The sequence below is a fragment of the Amblyomma maculatum genome, chromosome 9, assembly GCF_055883805.1.
Source record: "Amblyomma maculatum isolate TAMU_Amacu chromosome 9, ASM5588380v1, whole genome shotgun sequence".
Lineage (NCBI taxonomy): Eukaryota > Metazoa > Arthropoda > Arachnida > Ixodida > Ixodidae > Amblyomma > Amblyomma maculatum.
This window is the reverse complement of record NC_139352.1, coordinates 14,900,657-14,916,106: the sequence shown is the minus strand read 5'-3', so window position 1 is coordinate 14,916,106 and position 15,450 is coordinate 14,900,657. Positions and strand designations below refer to the sequence as shown.

The 15,450-nt window shown below is 44.7% G+C and overlaps 1 protein-coding gene across 2 annotated transcripts in view; it reads right to left on the bottom strand.

Moving 5' to 3' along the window:
* Window positions 1-378: 378 nt before the first annotated feature.
* Window positions 379-15,450, bottom strand: part of LOC146178401 (sodium-dependent proline transporter-like) — a 117,140-nt gene continuing 102,068 nt past the window's right edge. For both annotated transcript variants that reach the window (XM_084578239.1, XM_084578240.1), the window contains exons 8-13: window positions 12,544-12,656; window positions 11,711-11,839; window positions 10,687-10,786; window positions 8,760-8,860; window positions 7,932-8,105; window positions 379-4,710 (exon numbers count right to left, since the gene is read on the bottom strand). In XM_084578239.1, the coding sequence (XP_084434365.1) occupies window positions 4,495-4,710; window positions 7,932-8,105; window positions 8,760-8,860; window positions 10,687-10,786; window positions 11,711-11,839; window positions 12,544-12,656 (833 nt within the window). In that variant the 3' untranslated portion in view covers window positions 379-4,494. The remainder of the gene's footprint in view (window positions 4,711-7,931; window positions 8,106-8,759; window positions 8,861-10,686; window positions 10,787-11,710; window positions 11,840-12,543; window positions 12,657-15,450) is intronic.

The window sequence follows — 15,450 nt, the reverse complement described above, 5'->3', positions numbered from 1 at the left end:
ATGTTATTGGAGGCAAACCAAGCAGGTTTTTCTCTTTTCTTTAATTGGCTATTTTCAATCCCCGCTTTGCGAGCGGATGCATCGTTGCGCGCCTTTTGATATATGGGATAAGAGAACTGACGGATACAGGAGCAGCGGCCATTAGCTGCCCGTATTGAGTGGTATGGGCCTTATTTTCGGTTTTACAGGGCCGTACGTGGTCTATATACCACACCTATACCAGCTGCCGCGTATTGTGCATACAGAGCAACATCGCATTTTATGTCAAATGTTTTTACCTTTACATATTCCTTCCATGCCCGTAAGAGCTTTGAATGAATTTTCTTTTGCGAGGACACTTGGATCTCCAGTGGAAGCAAGACAAAGCAAAGGACTCCATTTTTAGAAAACAACATTTCTTCGTCATTCTTTTTATTTTCTGCATCAGTGTAAATTACAAACCCTCGTTTACATAAATTTGCTGAGAAACATTTTCGACATTTTCGTTATCTTCCAAGTAAGTACGTGTGCAGGAGTGACCTGTGATACAGGCTCGTCAGTAGTCCATTTAAGGAGCATGTCCAGCTCTATCCAAGATTAAAGAGAGGAGTACAAAAATTATATAAAAAAGACACAAATATTGCACACAACAAAACTAATCTGTATAATGTAGTTTCTTCCTGCGATGAATCACAGTTTATTTTTTGCATCGAACATCATAGAATCACATAACACAAGAAGTATTGCCACTTTAATGTGTTTTTGCTTTAATCGTAATACGAAAGAGCCATATTCTTTTCTCGCGAAGAGCTGCCGGCCCTCGGCTTCTACCAAACGTGTGTTTTATCACAGGGAGGTTTGAGTCACTTGGTTCAAAGGAGACGCAGTACAAGCTTTCTTTACAAGAAAGCAAATAAAAACCTACAGCACAAGAAGCACAATTTGCACCGAGGAGGGGCTCGCCGTCTTGATTATGTGGTGCAGATAGCGGGACCACGTAGAAGGTATGAGTTATTCGACCGACGACGTTTTGCACGCTGACTGGAAACAAAAAGCTTCCGAAAGCGAACAAGGTTATTATGTGCCGAAAGCTGGGACTGCGTCCCCTCCTACGGGGTCCTTTTTGTCTCGTTCTGCTCTACGAAAAGGAACAAAAAACCAACTGCACTTGGGATTTTCCAGGAGTCACAGACAGCTCCCTAAAGGAGCGAGTTCTGCCACTGTGCATGGTTAAGAATACCTGTTGTAAACACTATACTTTCTCTCGTCTTCCTTGAAAGAGAGAGAGGGGAACTGAAAATGTCTTTTTTTTTTTTTAAGGTCTTTAAACGCGATGTTTCACTCTCAGAAATGGTTTTTAGCGCTAAATCTATCTCTCTTTTTTTTTTTTTTTTGTATACTTCTTGTTTTAGCATGGGAATATGAGATGGTTCACAGCTAGAGCACCTGAAGGGGAAGTAATAAAAATGAATGTTTCCGTTTATGCTCATCGGAAATGTACGCTTCAAACCCTGTATATGTCATCTTGTGTGGCCTCCGCTGATAGCATTTTCAGTGCGCTGACGATCAGTATCCTCTGCGTTAGAGGGCACCGCACTAACTGACGCAGTACGCATATCAGGTGCAAAAGGTAAATAACGTCCACTCAGGACAGAATAATTAAACATTCATTCTTTATTCCTCAATCCCTTCAGGTACCTCCAGTCAACTCGCTAACGTATAACCCTGTGATCATGCTATTTCGAATTCTTAACCGTGTCTTTGTCAACCAACCGGAAACATGCATCCACCACCGTTTTTCACTCTCTACGCTCCACCATACCTTGTATCAGTGTTGAGATCCAGAAATGCATGCATCCTCAGTGTTGAGTGGCATGTGCATACTTTTTTAAAGATTTGCTACCAGATATTAGGCGCAGTAATAAACCCAGCCCAGTGTGCAAACGGTCGAAGCGAAAACTCACCCGCTTCTGCACAAAATCAAGAGGCGGTGAATATACGACTCATCCTCGGCGCGTCTGAAACTTTCTCCTTGATATGCCTTTGACGAAGCAGATATTTACATGCCTCATTTGCTAAAAAATTTATCACAAAGAAAAGGCATTGTAATATTCGACGAAAAGAGGATGCATGCATTTCAAGTTCACTGAAAGAAACAAAGCTCTAAAGCACGAACCATATGATGTAGGATAAACAGAAGTGTTCGTGGGGATAGAATCATTAAAACAGAACGCGCAAAATGGCCCCTGTACACTGCAGCATCGTGCCACCATCAAGTTTTAGGATGGCCAAGGATTCCGAGTTTGAAACTTACCGATACTAATTTTCATGATCCGTTCTCAAAATCACCAATGAATATACAACTTTTTCCTGGCAGTAATACTTTCTTCGGAATCATAACCACTCAGAGAAAAAAACTTAATAGTGCAAATAATTTTTCAGATTATTGCTGGGCGCACGGTGGCCTGTGGCTAGCTTTAACGCATTTGATTAGTGGAGCAAAGTCTATAGGCGATCCATAGACATTAAATGCCTTTTTTTTTTTTTTTCGATTGGGTGAGCACAAAACTGCATCTACTTCCAACCATGTCGTAAAGCCCTTGGTTCGCTTTATCACACTCATTATTTATTCTACACTATCAAAATAGGCTGATTCTCTCATAAAAATGTTTTCACGTGTAGCTCAAAGTACAAGTATCGGGAATACAGCACATAAATGAAATCTTTCACCACTGCGTCATGAACGTGTACACGAAGTCTGGCCTTTTTTGAAAAAGATGTATTTACAAACTGGCGTTAGCCTTCACGACTTGCGTCGGCCCGTCATATCATACAACCCACGTGCCATCTTTTTTTTAACATGACCAAGTATGACTTGCGGCGCTGAGAGACCAAACTTTCGAGATGTCAGCGCCGCCTGGTCGCTGACATCAGGACAATATGCGGTCGTTAGTGAAGTGCCGCTTTATTTAAAACTGCGAAAGCTTATAATACTAGCAGTTAAAAAGCGCGACAGTTTAGCAGACAGCTGGAAACAGCTAGCCCGAGGAAGGTTGCCAACAAGGCAGTGCACTATACGTGACTCTTCTTGCTGACTGCGCTTGCCATGCGACTACGGGGTGGTTCTGAATAGTACAAATCGTGACGAAGGAAACGTCGAGGCATAGTTTACAAAACTGCATTTGAGTAAACCCCTGATGAATTTAAAAGGAGGATGGTGTATTCGTCAGCATTTTAAAGAAACATCTTAAAGAACCTATTTTTAAACCAGAACTGCTCATCAACAAGGACCTCAAATTAGCCCATTTCGACGAAGATGTTCGCTGAAGTTCAAGAAACCTATCAATTAGCACAAAATCCGGCGCCTTGCGAAGAAGCCTTGAAACTATAGTCGATACCATATATTTTTATTTCCTGTCATTAGCTAAAACAAAAAAAAAAAGACTGTAGTCACGCGCCTCTGCTATTTTACGGTATATGGAAATTACAGTTCTCTATACATGACAGAACAGATTTTTTTAATATAACAGTGAAATTCGTATGGTCCCGTTCACGTATTACGATGCTTTTCCATATTACAGTCCAGTCAATCAGGTAGAAGCTACGTCACTGCGAGCAACTATGCGCCAATGGCTGCTGCTTTCATATTGGCAGCGCTCACGTGAAACTACGACGTAATTCTGCCAAATGAAAGCGTTAGCAAAGCTACGGCTACAGTCATCACGTGACGTCACATTGGTTTCATGACTTGAAATCAGTCAAACGCCTGCAACAAATATTTGCCTCTTGATTTCGGCAGTAGTCAAACCTATCGCCAAAAACGTGTGCGGTCCTGAGTTTTATGCATGTGGTAATATACCACCAGTCGATAACGGTCAAGTTAAACCAATGTGCAAAGAAGAACACATTGTATAGAGAAATCACCTCTGCTGAAAGAGTGGCGGCTGGATGATCCAGAGGTGTCGAAGTTCCCATAAGGCACAGCATTTCGGAGACGTCGCTCTCAGTGGCCTCCTGTTGGGCACCATAGCGACCACTACAGCTAGCATGCACATGCATTGTATATTTCACTAGGGCTAGTTGTTTACCATTCTTGTGGAAAATATCATGTTTCAAGAACAAACGTTGGCGGTATAAGCAGCGTGACAGATAAATATGCGGCACCACATTTGGTTCACCCTGTTTCACGTTCCTGGTAAGCCTTTTTGCCCTGATTTCCGTCGATCACCGACGCCAGCAACCAGTGCCGGCAAAGCGGCGTATTCTTCACATTCACCCGTGGTGGTGGTACGTAAAATCGGTATGTACAATCAGTACGCGGACGAAAAAAAAAAGTGAGACGTGAATTATGGTAGCGAGGAAAACGGCGACGAGATGATAGGTACAGTTGTGGTCAGCTCACCGTTGAGGGTTCGGTCCCGAGGAGACCGCCACCTCCCAACAGACCGCGCACATTCACTCACACCACGGCACTGGAACGTGGAAGACACCACCTCAGAGTCACTGCTGCTGCGATCAGCGAGCGTCCCGTTCCGTGGCGACGTAGGCTTTGTTTTCGACGCCGGCCGCTGCTCCATTGACGCTGTAGCAGGTGTCAGCCTGGGAGAACTTCTTGAGCTCCACCTTGACTTCGGGGTGCACATGGCGACTGGTGGCGGCCTTCCACTGATCCTTGAGTGCGGGGTCGGACGGCCCCCAGTGCTTGGAAGGGCGGCAGGCGTGCCGTATTTTCTGCGCCGAGAAACAAGACGGGGAGCATTGCACGCTGACGTCCTTCAACCGTATCTATTTTCCTAGCTAGCAGCGGACAAACACCTCCAAGATGCGCTGAGGTTCTTGGAGGGGAAATATCGAAATGGTTTAGTGCTGGAACTGCGAACGCTGTTTCAGTTGAAGCAGAATTAACCCGACATCTCCAGATTACCAGCAGGTACGTTACCTGTCAGATCAGAGTATTTACATATGTATAAGTCCACTTTATTTCGAATGAATTTTACACCACCTTAATCAACAACAAGTTCACATCTACTGGACAAAATCCTCTCCAATGTTGTTGGCCCACTGCAACGACCCTATGTCCTCAAATTCTCTAAAGTCGTCTGCACATCTCCAGGCTAATTTATTCAGTCATTCATTTGGTGCATCTTATTCTCTACCGCACCCTGCTACGCTTGCCGCCCTTTGAACCTGCTACGCTACGCTCAGGTACAACCGGCGATCACATAGCCATACGCCATTGTCAATTTCCTTTAACGCGTTTAAACTGGGACATTCTCCATTGGCATATTTCCCCAGCCCACTGTGCTTCATGCTTGTCATTTAACGTCACACCTGTCATTTTCCTTTCGATTGTTCTTTTTATTGTTCTCAATATAACCGAAGCATGGTCATTGGTCTCCAAGATTTGCTCCGCACGTAAGCATGTTGGACTTTGAGAAACAATCCACCGGTAATTTTTTGTACATGTTCTATAGGTCGTAATCGTCATTGGGACTAAAATAATTGCGAAGTTTTACCTTTGCTGCGTAGGCCGCTAAACTCAGCAATGCTTTTCGCTTTGCCCCTGTAGGTGTTTTGAAAATGTTTAGACCTACGCTAAATGCTATAAGTACAACAGCCGTTTTAGCTACCACAACAGGTGCATGGGCACGTTTGCGCGCCACCTAATGGCACGTACCAGGGTGTGGACTGCCTACGTGTAGACCGCGAACACCTGCCGAGAAGGGCTCCTTGTAACAGCCATCGCAGCTTGTAACAGCTTTGGCAGGCAGATTACCTTACAGTCAGTCTAGCATGTAGAATGACTTGCCGGTTAGCCACCTGATCACAATCAGTTATAGTAAGGACAAATAACAAGCATTGAAAGAATGACGGATGTAATGCTAAAGAACAAGAGTGGAGCAGAGTGGGCTGGGGAGCACATGCCGATGGCGAGTGGCCTAATTACATCGCATAAAAGGAAATCTACATTGCCATATATGACGACATGACCCCCAGCATTTCGCTATTTAATGCAATTAAGTCCTCATTAATTGTTTTATTCATTGATTGATCGAGTGAGTTAGTGAGTCCAAACTAATTGATTGATTCATTCATTGATCGGTCGTTCGATCGATTGATCGATCAATGAATGAAACAATTATGAGGACTTAATTGCACTAAATAGCAAAATGCTGGTGGCCACGTCGTCTCTCACTAACCGACCGATCAATCAATCGAGCCAGTTAGAAGTCCTAATTGATTAATTGATTCATTCATCCATTCATTGATCGGTCAATCAATCGATCGATTGAGTGAGTGAGCGAGCGAACAAGCGAGCGATCGATGATAAATCGATCGGTCGACTCACCGACTGACTGATCAATTGAATGATCAATCGGTAAGTCTGTTGGCTAGTTGATTTACTGGTTCATTCATTCACTCATTTATTCATTTGCGGCTACTTACACGTCTTTGGTGTAAGTGTTGAAATTGAAATGAAAATTGAAACAATTTCTCTTTCCACTTTCAATTCCACCTTTCTCTCTTCCCCTATGGCGCGGGTCGGATGCCTGCAGAAATAACTGTGACAGATTCTACGTCTTTTCCTTCCTGGGAACCAGTTATTATTAATTAACAATTAGCCTTAGTCCCAAAAATCTCAAGATTAAGAAAACACATCATAATTTCCAGGCAATTCAGATTTTTGTTCCAGTAATTAAGCTGCTCATATTTCGAAGTTCTACCGAAGCACAGTGCTCTCGCACATAAGCCTTTTTTCTTTCCTTCTTAGATGTCGGGGCTATTGTTCACCAGCGCTCTTTCCAGAAGATACCACTCACGACCTCTTTTTATGAGTCAACTCATCGTGTCTGGAGTTCGTTACACACTTAAATGGACTACGGGAACATCTATAGAGACCCCATCACAGCACATGATTTTTCGGGGCGGTTGTCAGAAGCTGACAAATCACTTCATTCTCTGTACCTCTTTGTCTACCCAGGTTCTTACTCGTATTCCAGCCTTCAACGAGCGCAATACTTTTATCATTTCCTACCGTGCTTCAAGTGATGCAGTTAGTGAGCAGAAACCTTACAGCCTGCTTCACCTTTGCGAGCAGCACTTCAGCAGTGTGCACTAAAAAGTAGGAACTGTAATTGTACAGCAGTCCATGGATTTCTAGTAAAATGCTCATCACCTAACCTGAAGGCCGGTGTGGGTGTCATACTGGATGACATGCGGTGAAATATCTCTTTGCTTTGAGCGCAGTCAATACTTCCACACAGAGGGTACAGAAATTGCACAGCATTTTGTGAATATATGTGGCTTAGCGTAGGAGATTTGCGTGAATAAGGAAGAAGCGAGAAGAGATGCTTCTTCAGCCACAAGAAATATAACTTGCGTCTAGTGCATCCATTACAAGGATTTGTTCCGGACTTTTGAAGCCCTCCCTACGTCTTCGCGATGGTTTGCTGAAGTACGTATCCAGCCTCATTTTATTTTCAAGGCGTCCACGAGCAAGGCGGCACCTGTACGACGTCCTACAGATGACTATTATATATACATGCGATTTTTGTGCAGGAACAAAAAAAAAAACGACCTAAAATAAGAAATACAGCACCGACATTGGACTATACCATCGTCCGTTGGACCTACTGGAAATCAGTTTTACCAAATGGCATTGCAAAGCCAAGGAGCACCGGAGCACAATGTTTGAAGCATGCTTTGCTTATTTCTTTGTTCATTTCATTGTTTTTCTTGCCTCTCTGCTGGTTTTGCTTTGTTTGTTTGCTTATTTGTCCATTTGTTTTCTTTTGTTTCTGCACAAAACGCAAGCGTACAGGTGACCACAACGGTCCAGCATGATTTGTTTGTTTGCTTATTTGTCCATTTGTTTTCTTTTGTTTCTGCACAAAACGCAAGCGTACAGGTGACCACAACGGTCCGGCATGAGCCTGACTGGCACGGTTTACCTCCCACAGGGTGTTCCCTCGCTCTCTGTGCACGGCTACGATGGCCCAGAAGGGTATCTGTAGCATGACGAACAGCGTGATAGCCCAGCCGATGCCGATAGCCCACGAGGGGTACTCGTAGCTGCCATACTTTACAGGCTCGTTCTGGTCCACCATCGAGAAGATGAAGATTACCTGCGCAGAAGAACATAGGAAAGAGTGGATTAAAAGTTATTTGCGTTTGGCGCCATATTGCTCGCGAATGTAGTACTATGCACTCATTGTGTGTCAGTATTCTTAGATTGGTGCAGTCCAACTAGCGGATAGGTGGTCCAAAGAAAAATTTGGGGGCACACCTAAATTTAGGGTGCGACGGCTTCGGCTGATTTTGCGGATAGTTGTTTGAGTACAGACTCTTTGGTACTCGCTTAAGCCCTTGATTTGTGTTATTTCATCCTTGTCATGGGCTTACAGTGGGAAGGTGCTACGTTATGTGAAATATTACTCGACATTGGCATAATTTATGCCTCGCTCGAACCAGGTCGTACGAACATACCTGCACGACATGCAGGTAACGTGTCTGACCAGGGATACATCGGGTCCTGGAAGATATGGTTCCCATCTCACCCTCTCACTCATGCAGCCACCCTTTTCACAGCTCCTGTAATCTCGGCCATGCCGTGGTGTCTGGTGAGGTCACGGCCATGTCACCTGCCATCTACCACCTGGCAGTGGCATGACTCTTCTCCTCCTCACACTGATGCAGGATTTTCTACAGAGCGCTGCCTTTAACGCTGTAGCGTCAAAAATGCTTCATACACTTCACGCGTTTCCACGTTGACCACTTACCAACAGCACGAGAGGAGACGTGACTGTCCACGTGACCTTCCAGTACCATCCGAGACGCCTATCCAGCATGAAGAAGACGTCGTCCGAGAACCTGGAATATCCTGAGGAAAAAAATAGGAACATTTGCCATGCCCCTTACTTTGCGCTACTCAAACACTTTGCTGCAATGCAGCCTCCAGGACTTATCGAAGGGTGCAGGTTGCTACGCTCTTTAGAAATTTCCAGTGCGTTAAAGTTCGGCTGTGCCCAGCAGCTTTGTAATCTTGCAGCGGAGTAAGATTTTTAAGTGTATCACTTTTTGATTAACGCGGTGGTACGCTTAGATTTTTAAGCTTTCTTCTCTCCTTGAAAAAGGCGAGTGATGGAGTTTTCAGTGTAGTATACTGATTTAAAGGTGAAGTTCATTACCCCGAAAACAGAGTAGGTTGATACTCTCAGGCGCCTTTGGTGAAATGAAAAAAAAAATAAGGGGAGGTGGGGAGCGGGAGTCAAAACGTGTGCAAGTAAGCTTTATCCAACAGGCCTGTATGCTGCGTAGTTTAGTAATCATTTAAAACGCGCGGCCATGTTAGCCGTGCACCGCCCCGTTGAAGAAAGCTGCCAAGCTATGCTGTTAGTCGCCCATTACAAACGGCGTGACACAAAATGTTTTTTGTAATATAAGAGCAGTGCAATATCGTGTGAACACCCTTGCGTACCAACTCACAGTTGGGTATTGTTTCGATGCTATAGTGTATAAGCCCTCTATGGAACGGTGCTCTTCTCCGCTTGCGCTCTGATTAGGAGCTGCACTCAAAGCAAAAAAAAAAAACACAAAAAAAATCTTGAACAGTAGTTGGTAAGCAGTTCCTTCTGAACATAACGTGACCTGTGGTACGAAACGGTTCAGTTCGTCGGGCATCTCCTGGCTTCGCCTTTCAGTGACCGTAGCCTTAAATCTAGCATTCGCGACGGATGCCACCATAATATTTGCGTTCCCCAAAGAGGTGGCCTGACTTGTAGCTCATGTACAAAAAAAAAAAAAAAAACAATCTTTTTTTTAGTGCTTCAAGCGAAGAAGATACTGCGTACCCGACATCGATAGGAGGCAAGCTGTCACACCACCTGACAGAACCGGTTATTCCTACAAAGCCCACTCGTGGTATTTTTTTTTTTTTGTTTTCGGAACGAGAACGGCCGTACTGGTTAGTGGTGACACCCTGACGGCCGAAATGTGACCCACCGCTATGCTTCGCCGTGGTCGGTCTGCTGCCGCCCTGTCACGAAGGAAACGTCTCGGCTATCATCACTGTTGGCAGCAAAGTTCAGATTCTGAAAACTGCATTGTTAACTACAAGTGTTTTTGAAAAAAAAAAAAGTAACCTATTACCAGTAATCTAAAATAGAAAAAAAGTAATTTAATTGCTTGGAACGTTAACGTTCGAAAAAAAAAAAGAACTGGTTACTTTAAATATTACAGGAAAACATAAATTATTACAAGTAATCAATGACTTCATTGTAGCGCATTACATAAAACTCTTGCAAGCACATATAGAAATATGCCAGCAAGTGTGCGTTTCATTGCATATAGGCAACACAGACTCTACACCAGAGTACACTACACATAGTGTCATCGTGTGCACTGATCATCAAGTCCTCAACCAAATGTAAAAGTACACCGCGTCATGACTAAGAAACAAACTTCCCATAGCTCCTTAATTTAGGGGCAGTACTGACGCGACTTCGCTAAAGTCACTTCACTAGGGGGCCTCGATGCGCACGCTCCGCTCCTCAGTGCTTCTCAGTGCCGGATGATCCGTGTCTACGTATGCGCAGTTATTACTAAGCAATCAAAATCCCAATCTGTATGGTCAAAAGATCAACAGGCTATGTCAAACATGCAGGCTCAGGAGATTGCAAGTAGCGATGAATCGCTTTTGCAACTTGCCATAAATGTAGACGAGAGAGATGACCTCAACAAGACCGATGAATGTCAGCGTCGTGCTGCCTCCGAATCTGTCCACAATCTCGAATATGTACTGGCCACCCTGGAGAGATGTAAAATATTAAGAGACATTATTCACGGCACTGCTGTTCCGCGAGAATACGATCTAAATTAATTAGAGCGTGATACTATACCCTCATAAGAGCTCCCAGCATAATTCTGACTGCTTTTAATCACATGCTAAACAGCTGCGTTTCACTACGTGGCAAATGAACCGGCATGCTGATGACCAGTACGCCTGTCACTGCACATTATGCTAGCACCACTAATCTATAGTTCATGTTTTCACCAAACGTACCTGTTACCATGGTTGTAATGAGCTGTTTGAGGTTGGTTTGTAGGAAACAAAAGTACCTGATAATTTATCTACACAGACAAAGACTGCATGTCGCTAGCCAATGTGTATCACCACAATCCAAGAAGCATCTAACTGCATCAGCTGGAATATATAAGGCACTTAGCGCCTTATATATGTTTTAGAACAAACTACAAAGTACAATCCTTGGCTCACAATCTTCCCGTTTTTCTCAACAAACATAAAAACACAGTTGGTTTTAGTCCTAAGCAGTTAAGAACCTACTTCGTGCATATATAATCTATTCATGCATGTGTTCTTTAAATATCATACTCACCTTTTCGAACTTTCTGCATTGAGCTTGTTCCATTGTTTTCATCATTGATCAACTTGTTTGTTTTGTTTCCATATCGTGCTGCAGAGATATACATTGTATAATACTTTTGATGTCATGGTCATATTGTTAACGAACTTTTGGAATCTGCTGTTTGCTCCTGCTCTGTTGTGTACCGGTTTCCTGGGCCTCTGTCAAGCTGTTTGTACAGCTTTTAGCCCAGGCGACCATCCACTTGTTGGAAAATAAATCTGATTTGATTTGATTTGAATGGTGATTGATACCATCAGACGATAAGGCGTTTTGTCGTCTGCAGCATAAGGAGCCAAGTAGCTCACCCTTGTAACCATGGGTAGACCCAATAGGAAGCAGACGATGCCCATGACGATGGTAAAGCCCCACTTGTGCTTTCGCAGGAATGGCGCCTGGTCGCAGATGCTGGTCACGAACGTCTCCAAGATGGCAAACTGCGTGGGAACACAATTTCGGTGTGAACGATTGAATTCACCCATCTTGGTAAATCGCAAAACCATATATTTGCATTGGATTAAAGTTTATTTTGTTACAATACAATTCTGCCAGAAACAGTCTTTAGCACAGCTGTGTCATTGCCACATCAAGCTCACTTTTCCGCGACTGTGCGACATAATTACTGGACAATTCACCCTAAAATCTCAGGCAGTTAACACCGAGATTGAAGCGCGAACTGCAATAAGGTGCATAAAGATTGTGTTTCAGGGCATGATTTAGCTCTCTACCTCTATTTAAAATATATTGCAGTATTTACGCTGTTCCAGTCTACTAACATCGTAGTTAATTTGGTACAGGGAAACTTAATCAATCAATCAATCAACTTTTATTTCCAAACAGAAATTTCCAATGTGAATTCTGCTTTGTAAACATCATTTGCCTTCATAACCTACAATGCCATGTACCCATGTTCTTTCCTCCTCTCCTTTTTTTTTTGCCAAGTCCCACTCCCCTCTATAATGCCCACCGGGCCAAGAGCGTAACTGAAATAAATAAATAAATACACATAAAGGTATGCTGGTCAATCTAAGCACTAATCAATCTAATTGTAAGCATGTTATGAGAAGAGCTGTTCAAGCCATCTTCAGCGCCTGCGCACATATGCAGAGATAAACGACAAACCCGTGGTATTTCTTCTCACCTCCGAGTCGAGGCCCAGAATGAACAGCATAAGGAAGAACAGGACGGACCACAGCTGCGGCACAGGCAGCCGCGTCAGTGCTTCAGGGTACGCGACGAACGCCAGTCCTGGGCCTGTGATTTTCAAAGCAGATTCGGCGGATAACACTGTCAATGTCTGTGCCACTGGTTGGCAGCGCTAATTATGGCGAGATTAGTAGTAGCGTCAACTAAAACGTGAAGATTGCGTGAATAATTCTCGAAAGTTAGCGTATTGCAGTCGATGTATATTGTTGAATATTAAATCGGTACTGAGGACAAATAAAATTATGCTCTAAGAGTTGCATTTATCGGGTCATACCGGAAACAACGACAGAACCCAGTCGGGAAAAACTACAGAAAAGTTTCTGATGTTACGACAGAATTTCTGTGCGGTTTTTGACGGGAAACCTATTGTGAGCACAGAACATTCTGTCGTAACATCAGAAATTTCTGTAGTTAACAGAAAAGTGCTACAGAACTACAGGCAACAGAAATATACTACAGAAAAACTACAGAACTACAGAAAAGTACTACAGAACTACAGACAAATCTGACAGTTACGACGGAACTACAGGATATTTTGTCGTATTTTTGACACAGCTCTGTAGTTTTTTTCGACTGGGAAGTGCTCAATCAAAATTGCCAATCGGGCGAGTTGGTTGGACATGACTCGAAATGACCAGCGCGAAAACAGACGGAGACAAGCGAAGAAACACTGACAACAGCACGGGCACAGCGCCCGTCCTGTTGTCAGTGTTTCTCCTCTCACGTCGACTCAATGGACCCAGCTTCTTGCTCTGCTTGACCAGTTTCATGCCTCCGTTGATTTGTCACTTCATAGTTTAGGTCGCACTTCGGTTGTTACACATCGTATCGACACGGGTACCCATTTGCCCCTGTGCCAAAGACCTTACCGCGTTTCAGCGACCGCACGTCAAATAATCGACGAGCAAGTGGCCGACACGGTTAAGCGTGGCGTCATTCAACCTTCGCACAGTCCTTGGGTCTCCCCCATCGTTCTCGTCACCAGAAAAGACGGCTCCATCCGCTTTTGCGTTGACTATCGGCGCTTGAGCAAAATCATCCGTGAGGACGTCTATCCCTTGCTTCGAATTGACGACGCTCTTGATTGTTTGCAAGGCGCCGAATTTTTTGTCACCTTTGGACCTCCGTTCCGGGTACTGGCTAGTCCCACTGGCCGATCCAGACCGTGCCAAGGCAGCTTTCGTGACGCCAGCCCGACTGTGCGAATTTAACGTCATGCCGTTCGGACTGCTTAATGCGCCTGCCACGTTCGAGAGCATGATGGACACTATATTGCGTGGCCTCAAGTGCAAGACCTGCTTGCGCTGTTTGGACGACATTGTTGTTTTCTCGCCGGATTTCTCGACGCATCTCGCTCGACTGAAACATGTTCTGGAATGCAGCTGGCCTCCAACTAAATTTAAAGAAATGTCACTTTGCCGCACGCCAATTGACAATTTTGGGCCATGTCGTTTCTAAGGACGGTGTGCTTCCCAACCCAGCTAAACTTCGTGCTGTCCCTGTATTCCCAAAACCATCCACGATGAAGGAACTCCGAAGTTTAATAGGCCTCTGCTCCTACTTCTGACGCTTCATCCGCAATTTTGCTTCCATCATCGCGCCATTAACAACCCTCCTTCGTGGAAGCAACGACCCTTCCGGCTGGTGTTCTGCCTCTGATGAAGCGTTTAGTATACTGCGCCAGTTGTTTACCTCGCCGCCCATATTGCGACATTTTGACCCTGATGCTCCTACTGAGATCCACACTAATGCAAGGGGCACAGGTATCGGTGCTATTCTCAGTTCAGTTCAGTTCAGTCGTTCAGTCGTGTCCGACTCTTCGTGACCCTATGGACCATGTCACGCCACGCTTTCCGGTCTCTCACTATCTTCCTAACATCACATAACTTCATCTGCAGTGCCTCGAGGATGCCATCTAACCATCGCGTTCGCTGCCTACCCCTTCTCCGGCGACCCTCAACCTTTCCCAACATCAAATCTTTCTCCAGCGACTCCTGTCTTCTCATCAGATGACCAAAGTAGCTGAGCTTTAACTTTAGAATTTGACCCTCCAATGAGCAGTCAGGGTTCATGGTCGACAATATTGACTGATTTGATCTTCTGGCAGTCCAAGGAACTCTCAGGAGTCTTCGCCAGCACCACAATTCAAACGCGTCAATTCTTCGGCGGTCAGCCTTTTTCACAGTCCAACTCTCGCATCCATACATCACAACTGGAAAGACCATAACACGAGTTATACGGATCTTGGTTGGCAGACTAATGTCTCTGCTCTTTACAAGGCGGTCAAGGATAACCATTGCTCTCTTTCCAAGAAGCAGGCGTCTCCTAATTTCATGGCTGCAGTCTCCTTCCGAGGTAAGGTGCTATTCTAGCGTAACGTAAACGCGGGTGTGCTGACCATGTTGTCGCCTACGCGAGCCGCACCTTGACGAAGCCGGAGCTAAACTACTCAGTTACGGAGGAGTGCCGCCATAGTTTGGGCGATGGGGAAATTCCGCCTTTATGTGTACGGCCGACCCTTCGAAGTCGTTACGGACCACCATTCCCTGTGTTGGCTGTTCTCCCTTAAAGATCCCACTGGACGCCTCGCTCGCTGGGCATTACGGCTTCAAGAATATGATATTCGTGTTGTGTATCGATCTGGAAGAAAGCACAACGACATCGACGCAATGTCTCGCTCTCCTCTACTCCATGGAAGTGTTTGCTATTCCTCCATCGACTGCAGTTTTTTTGTCTTTTACCAATATGGCAGTCGAGCAGCCCAGAGATCCCTGGTGATCCCGTTTCGCTTTTTTTCGTACCCTTCGCCAATTTCAACGCCTCGTGCAATTCGTTGCCAAGC